Source organism: Chenopodium quinoa, unplaced genomic scaffold (assembly GCF_001683475.1).
Source record: "Chenopodium quinoa cultivar QQ74 unplaced genomic scaffold, ASM168347v1, whole genome shotgun sequence".
Lineage (NCBI taxonomy): Eukaryota > Viridiplantae > Streptophyta > Magnoliopsida > Caryophyllales > Amaranthaceae > Chenopodium > Chenopodium quinoa.
In genome coordinates, this window is record NW_018744311.1 from 2,713,094 (window position 1) to 2,722,122 (window position 9,029).

The following is a 9,029-nucleotide window of genomic DNA, read 5'->3' on the forward strand; positions in this document are numbered from 1 at the left end:
GATGTAGGAATTTAATTCCCATGAAATACAAATTCCTATGGGAAGTAATTTCCCATAGCAACCAAACGACACCTTAGTCTTAATTAACACTTTGTCTTTGACAAATCATTCAACAATAATTGTTGAGAAACATAAGCATCAAGTGACCCACTTGACTTAGTCTCAACAACATGCAAACTTTTGTCTGTTATATATGTACTGTATATATCAACCTAACCAAAAACCTTCCATCTAGCTGGGGTTTCAGGACTCCAAGTTGCTCCTGTCAATTTTTTGATAGCATGGTAAACATACCTACATTAGCCCTGGTTTTTGCGCCTGTGATCACAAATATATGTTTCGCAAAAAGAACCAACAGCAGTAAGCCAGTAACGGAAAAGAACTAGTAACAACAGACATTTTCATTCACGGATACACGCTGATAGTAACAGGGTATTAGCATCATAAAACTTATTTTGTTCCCTATTTACAAATCTAAGCTAAGCAGCTAATTATACTAAAACTAGAAAGGAATTTATCACAACAATTAAAAGATTACCTACTACTTTCCTTTTTTTGCTCCAAGGGTTAGTGGTCTAACACTTATTAGGCAAACCCTGATATATAGGTGTATCATATACTTCATAGATGCTATGCTTTTAGACCACTACCGATTCTAAGGCTGTTATTTTTCAAAAGTCGTCTATCTCTATGTTCTTTCCTACATTTGCTCGTTAAGATCTGTTGTTCTGTTACTCATTGCTTCTTGCAATCAGCACCTTCAGTCTTTGCAAATCTTCCGCGAATCCTTGGCTGACTGTCAGCTAGAGCCTTCCTGCAGGCATACTGAAGCAGGTATACCATATAAGACAATTATTCTGAGATATTCTCAAAAGAAAAATGCAAATCTTAAGCTTGCCAAGGAAAACCCATAATGATCACCAATTTACCTTGATTTTCCGGCCAAAGTTCCTCCTTGACCTCTTGTTTCTGTATCTGGAAAGCTTCTGTAGGCGATCTTCAGAAGTGCAACTGCCAATCAGCAGTGGACGCTGGAGTGTAGATTGGATGAGACTAACATTGCCATTAGCTAGAGTCTGTCATAAAAACCGAGAATCAATGACCTAGCCCCATCCTGTGGAAATGATGAGAAACATCTAAACATTTCTTAGGTCCTATATGGTCTGAAAGCTTGTAAATGCTCCTTGCTCAATACTGAACATGATTCACGCATTCACCACAACAAATCATCTAGCATATCTTTTTCTTACACTTAATTAGCCAAGTTCCCATATGCAATCAAAAGAGATTCAAAGAAAGCATGCTAATCAGATGAGCAAATTGTGAGATATATCTCTTGTTCATGTATGATTCAACAGGTTTCTCAATAGAGAGTTTCATGGGATTACATGGAAAGCAAAATGAGGGAATATTTAGAAGACTTCTCAACCTAACCTTTATGTCTCCTTCACTGAATGCCCTCCTCATCCCATAAGCAGCTCCAAAATCCAGTTCAGGAAAATCTAAGAAATTCGGCCTGATTGTGGTGCTACTTACCCATTCCATTGAGTTTAAAGACCCCGAGCTTCCACTTTTTGAAAAGGGCAAGGCAGGAAGTGATTTGTTTTCTTCAGTTTGGACCTCATTTGTCATCATGAGAGGAAATTTGATGTCCAGAACATCAGAGACAGCAGTTTCCATAGATGTTGTTTTCTCCAACAGTTCATTTTGGCATCCATCGAAAACATCACACAAAAGTTGCTCATTTTGCAGGGATTCCATGTCACTAACTTTGAGCCCAGAATCTTCTACAGAAGAGATCATAGCAATAGCTGCTGTCATAGGATCGAGGCTCCCAATTGGCTCTTCAATTATGGGCTCTGGTGCTTTGAAGAGATCCCCTTCGCCTCCCAAATCATAGTCTGATATTGTAGAGGTTGTAATGATGCTGTCCTGAATAAGTAAACAAAACAGTGAAAATTAGTAATTATCACAAATATAACAGTGTCGCGTCATCTCTGAAATAATTCTTTTTTTAGTTCTTGTGCTAACATAAGACCTAACCCTGAAAGGTTTTTTTCTAGACGCCATTATGGTGACAGATATTATGACAGACTCTCCAATATGTTTGGAAAGCATTTGATTGTACTTAGTATGACTGTCTTCAAATAATTGACTTGTACTTGTGTCTTCAATCAATTATTTGCAAAGTTGCAAACTCAGCACGTTTAGCAGTAATGACTCTAGGAAAAATGGATAATAGTTCTGCAAAAACATCAGTCACTGAGTATATCTATATAACATAGAACTCGAATCCATGTTTACCACTTAAATCAGCTTTGGCAAGTTGAATCTACAAGTTTCTGGCAGAGATAGCCCAATACTTATATCCTGCCTTGCCACAAGCTACAATGGTTAAACACAAGCTGACATGAATATAGTCCGCATAAGTGGACATAAGTGCGCGTAAGTGCACAACACATTTGAGGCCTTTGCTGATACATACTTCATACTTCATAAAGTAAGACCTAAAGTATACCTAGTAGTTCAACTTGATGTTATTTGTGAGAAAGCTTAACATCAATTAAGCCATTCAGTCAATTATATAAACTGCAAAAAGAAAACTATACTTTGTACAAACACAATTTCCTACATACCCAACTTTAATACATTAGTACCAACAAATATCTAGCTTTAGCTTCCACTATGTCCAATTTTTCCACATTTTACCATTTCACATCTTTGAGAAGTAACCAAGAGAAACAACCTGTTTTTACATCAATTTCGACCGAAAATGCAATATATTACAATCACACAACACAAATGAAGTAGGATGCTTAACTCCCCCAAAAAAATAACCCAACTTTTATTTTTATCAAGTACAGCAAAGATCAACTTCTACCTTTAAAAAAAGGTATCTTTTCTAAAATCCAAAATTTCCCAAATTTAGTTAACTCACAAATCCAGATAACTCCATTTTTACATTAAAACATCTCACACTTATCTCCTTCAAAGTTTCTTTGGAAAGTCCTATTGACTCTTGTCTTTGTTTTAGTGGGTTGGAAAAGCTATTCTGAACAAAACCCTTTTAATGGAAAAGAGAATAAAGCACACGCTAGTTGTGACTATGAATTCACTCATTATTTCTCTACTCTTTTACTTTTTTACAGTAACTTCAATCACCTCCATTAATTCCAATTTTAGCATATAATTCAGAGCAATCAAATCATATACTAATCAAATTATATGCATCAATAAAAAATTATTAACTTGCTTAATCAAGTTTAACAGCAGTTTGATCACTGATAAAGGTTTATTAAGCTAAACAAATGAGGGTCAAAATCAAAGCATTCATGATTTACCATATTAACCCAAGAAAAAGATCCAAACTTGTTATCAATATCAAATCAATTACTTCAAAAAACAATACCCCAGATACCCATTTCACTAAATTTAGTAACCCGAAAAAAACCCAGATACCCATTTCACCATTCATACCCAAAACCCAAAAAAAAGATCAAAACTTTAAACAAATTAGGTATTAACAATCACCCAAAAAGATGAAATCTTTAGAGAGAGAAAGCTGAATACCAGTGAAGAAGTGGGTTCTTGAGAGTAACAACAAAGCTCCTCTAATGGCTGAATTTCCTGAGATAAATTCTGGAAATATGGATACATTAAACCTGTTTCTGCATACATTTTTCTTTAAAAAAAATGACAACTTTTAAGCAGAAAATCAGTAGAAATAAAGGTATGAGTAAGTGGGAGTGGCAGAGGTAAACAAGAAGAGCAACAACAGCAGCAGCCTTAAAAGAGATTCTGGAAATGGGTTGGTTCCTTCTTCAAGAAGAGGTGGGGGTAAGAACTGAGAAGAGGAGGAGAGAGAATTTATATAAGAAAATTACTCCACAAAATTGTATTGAAAGTGGGTTGTAATAAATTATAGGGAAAAAATATTAAAATTAAGACATTTTGCTATCAATATTGAACAGTACACAATAAGGACAAAGGCATAAAGGACAATAATAATATCATCAATATTTTGTGCACTGTCAAACATGTCTCCCTATTTTTTTTATTTTTTCTTTTTGATGTTTTTTTTTTTATTTTTTTATTTATTATTTTGATTATTGTTACATCATCCCCCAATGTTTGGGAATTTGCCTTTTTTCTATCTTGATTACTTTGTTTCATTTTCTTTTCTTCATCCCAAATAGTGTATTGGTATATTTTTTTTTGGTTTCTTTTTAGTTTATACGTTTTTAAAATAGAGTAAAATTTTGATTCCATCAAATTAATTTAGGAAAAGAGAATTGAAAGGCCACATTTTTTACTTAAAGAGAATTATGTAAATATAGATGGCTATCATATTTCAAAGTTGATAAAATATATAATCATTTATCAAAGGTACTTAAAAATGCTCTCAAGTTTCAACAATATATTATTACCCACTTTACACAATATAATATATGTGGATTAATATTTACAAAGTACGGGATATATATACCAATACAATTTCTAACAAAGAATAGATAAAGTCATCTCCATCAAAAAACTAATACAACCAATAATTATCAGCTAACATCTAATTATCATTTGCCATGCCATATAATGATAGTTTGTACATAATCACATCTACACTAATCCTCAAATCGAGATTAGTTCAAGTTCAACTTCTGGTTTGTTAAGACAATAGTTTTCATGGAAGATTAATAAATTTAGGCTATGTTGTTATACTAACTAAATTGAACGGAACTGAAAGGACTTGAAGTGAAGTAGAACTAAGGCTAAAAGATAATCCTATATGTAAGGTTTCAGTAAATTAGTAGTACATAAATTAATTTATAAATCCCATATATTTTGTGGGTCATGTCTAAGAGTCTGTTCTAATTTGCTGGACTAAACTAAACCTAATATTTTATGAGAGAATGAAATTAAGAACTGAACTTATTAGAGCTGAACTGAATTGAACTGAAGCGAACTGAAAATAATCCGAAGAGAACAGGCCCTAACTCCATTCACTACAAATCAATTCAGTTTGCAACTTATTTACTGTTGTTGTTTTCTTCTTTATTTCCTCTGATACAAAAATCAAGCATTCAACAACAATAATAAAGCCCCTATTCACTTCACCTTAAAAAATTAATATTCTGTAAAGTAATTTCAGTTCAGTAAAAATAATTTCAGTACAACAAAAATAATTTCAGTTCAGTAAAATTAATTTTAGTTCATTAAAAGTAATTCCAGTACAGTAAAAATCAATAAACTTAAAAAAGAAATATAATAGAAAATCAGTAAAAAATAATTTCAGTTCTGTAAAATTAATTTCTATTCAGTAAAAATAATTTCAGTTCATCAAAAATCATTTCAGTTCAGTAAAAATAATTTCAATCTAGCAAAAATAAGGTGAAGTGAACGGGGATTAGATGATTTTGTTGGTTGGGTTTGTTTACAATAACTCCTTATGACTTTAGCAATTGTTATAGTTGAAGCTTTCTTATTGGCGACTTAGGCTATGTTTAGTTCATCTTATTACGTAGTACTTATATAATTATGTTATATTAGAGCATTAAAAATAAGTTCAGACTTAGGCTTGTTTGTAGCTAAATAATAAATATACATTATGATGTGCGGTATTTTTTGCTAATTTTTTTTTAATTCATAATACTCCATTTGATATATACTTTTGTTATATTAGTGTACATACATGTATATTTTAGTCAAATTAAATAGGACAATCAAATCAGAAACGAAAAAAAGTTTACATCTTATTAGGTAATAGGAAAAATGAACCAAACAGAGCCATATTGAAAATAGAATATGCTAAGAGTAATGTTTATAATTTGAAGAGCTCGAACTCAATATATAAGTTTAATATTAACAAAAAGTCAACTACGCTAATGATCAATAAATGGTAACTTGTATGCGTTAGCAAAAATGATAACAATATCTACCATATATTTTATTTTATTTTTTTGAAACAACAATATCTATCATATAAACATCAATAATACAGTCTTATTGCATATAATTAGTTCATGTCTACTAGCTAATTAAAAACATATGCAAAAACAAAAATTTCTTAACACATTCTATTGTTGATGTAACTTGCCCTATTATTTGGGGTACCTTAATTTCTACAAGTAGATGTAGTCCAACATATCATGAATACTAAGTTGTTAACATCTAGTCTAGTCTAATTTAAATCATAGGCTAAGTTTACTATTAATAAAGGGATTATGCCGCAATTATGTTAAGATGAATACCAATGCCCAATTGTTTTTAAGGGTATTTTCGCCTTTTTGCAATTATTATGCTACTCTAATTTTATTGTGGTGGGCTACTAAAAATATAATAATTGAAAAATATTAACTAGAGTTCATCTCACGTGACAAAAACGGCGTGTAGGCCACTATCTTCAAATGAATTTGGACGATTATCCGACCCTTTTAATTAATTATGGGCTTTTTGGCCTTTATTTTTTACCCTTTCGGTTATTTCACAAAAGGGTAGCTAAAGCTTGTTTAATTAACTCTAAACCATCTATTGTGTGTTCACTGTAAACTAATTATTTTAATCTGCTCAACTTAGTTGAAGACCACAAAGTTGCATTATCACTTAATACGATTCCTACGTGTACAATTTTTAATAAATAATGATTGAATTACGCGTTTTTTTTTTTAGTGTTATGTGTTGTACATTGGGTAAGTGATGTAGGCCAGACAATGACAATTTTGTATGAATATATGTTACAACAAAGATGAAAGTATTTTACTTTGTGAAAACTTAACGAAGTATAATTTAAGCTTTGACAAAAATGAAGTAAAGAGAACTAGTCCTACGGTGCATACTGATATCGAAGCATAGAGTATGTGGTTTTCTTTTCAGTGCCAATAATTGCTCATCAAGTTAGATGAGTGGAAGCTGTGTCGTCAATGTTGTGCGTAAGATGGAGTGGAACTTCATTCATAAGATATTCGTCCTATACTATTTACCTCATGAAATGATGTATACATAGCACATGTTACGCAACTAACCATCAAAGCTACCAAGAATCAAGAGAGTGAGGGATAGCTCAAGTGGTTAGACCTCCCCTCCCGGTCCCAAGTGATCCCGGGATTGATTCTCATCACCCGCCCTTGTGGCTCTCTAAACACCAAAAAAAAAGCTACCAAGAATCAAGTAAGGAAAAACATTGTGGAGGGCCATAGGGTGAACTTGTAACGTGAAAATTTGTAGTATAAATTTGTGTACATTGAATACTCAATACTATTATTTGAGGGTTTTTTTAATTTGAAATACAAATGAGGGGTTTTGATCATTCCATCATCGAGTCTTGTTCTATCTCATTTTTTGCCCGTAAATCTGTTACTATGTTCCTTTCTCTGTATTAATGTATAAACCAAATCTTTCATATTATTATTACTAATACTAATCATGGATCGACCAACAATGAAGCTAGGACAATAATCCAAATGTTAAATGCATGCAACTTTAACAAAACTTAAACATGTATGTACAAAAATGGCTAAAATGGCATACATTTGAGACTAGGAGTATTTAGTATCGATCTTTTCACTATTTATGGATAGATAATTTAAAACTATCTTATCACATCTATCTTACTTCAATTCATCTCTAATTAGTGCTTGAAAATTTACAATGACCAATAAGCTCATTAATTAGATGAAGGCGGGACCATAATTTTTGTTTAAGAAAGTGAAAACTACTTGTGACTTATTGCAATAATTGAGATATTATATCATAGAACTTGTCACATGGGACCCCACAACTTAAGACTCTGCCTAATACATCCAGAGATTAGCTAGATATGCATGAGATACTTAGACTTATAAATACAATTACATAAAGATTAATTAATCCAAGTCCTTAAATGATCACCAACATAGTAACATGTTATTAGAACTACCTAATAACTTAACTAAGGATCGGATACATTCTGTTCACTTTATTGTGTAACCTGAACTTATTAAGTGTATTAAACATAGATAACAATAAATAACCTTTTTGCCAAACTTGAGGCTACTTTCACATCAACATTTTAAAGTTATACACTAATACTTGGTATAAGAAAGTCATATTAGACCATTTGAGATCAAATTGAAATAAATTATGACATATAAGATCAAGGTTTTTTCAAATCAATAAATGTGACAAAAAGAAAAATAAAATTACATCAAATCGTTTATTTAACTGAAATATACGAAGTATAGGTAAAAATAAGGTATATAACATAAGAGCTTAGCTCATATAAAATCTAATTAGAAAACTTAAACTCGAATTAGATAAGGTGAGTTTTTCCTAACATAAGTGAAATAAGGTGACCAAAACATGCATTTAATTAATTAATCTTTACTAGGCTTAATAGCATACGATGGCAGAAAATGGCAACTGGTTTATTTATTGTGAAGTTGCAGTAGTTATAGTCAGCATCATCAATTCAATTAACAAAAATAGAATCACATACTTCGTATTAGTGAGTAATATAAATTAATTAGTTCTAGTTGAAAGTGACAGTAGTACAAGTTTTTTTTTTTTTTTTTTTTCCCTTTTTTTGTGTAGAGATAGAGATAAATAAAACAATAATAGCATGTCAATAATAACATGTACTGCATTGGTTTTAGGTGCTACTGTGCTAGTATCCTACCGGTATAGTAGTACTTCACCGTCATCACTCACTTCAGCACATGCATAAGATCAACAACATTATCTTTACTTTGCTTCATTCACCCAACTTATTTTTAGCTCACTTTAAACTTATGGCCTATTTTCATACGTTTATTCTCAGTTCAGCTCAATTTAGTTTAGTTCAATTCAGCTTTTAATTTCCTTCTCTTATAAAATATTCATTTCAATTCAGCTCAGTTCAGTTCAGGGCCTATTCTCATACGATTATTTTCAATTCAGTTCAGTTCAATTCAGTTCAGTTAAGCTCTAATCAATTCAGTTCAGTTCAGTTTCTAATTTCATTCTCTTATAAAATATTCAGTTCAGTTTAGTTCAATTCTATTCAACTTAGTTCAGTCAAT

At 31.6% G+C, this 9,029-nt stretch overlaps 1 protein-coding gene across 1 annotated transcript; it reads right to left on the minus strand.

The window, feature by feature from the left end:
• Positions 1-374: 374 nt before the first annotated feature.
• On the minus strand, positions 375-3,896 carry LOC110696115 (putative zinc finger protein CONSTANS-LIKE 11). Its single transcript, XM_021873399.1, has 4 exons — positions 3,571-3,896; positions 1,435-1,932; positions 930-1,076; positions 375-825 (listed from the first exon to the last, which is right to left on the minus strand). Exons 1-4 carry the CDS (start codon positions 3,676-3,678, stop codon positions 736-738), a joined length of 843 nt encoding a protein of 280 aa, XP_021729091.1. The 5' UTR covers positions 3,679-3,896; the 3' UTR covers positions 375-735.
• Positions 3,897-9,029: the final 5,133 nt, after the last annotated feature.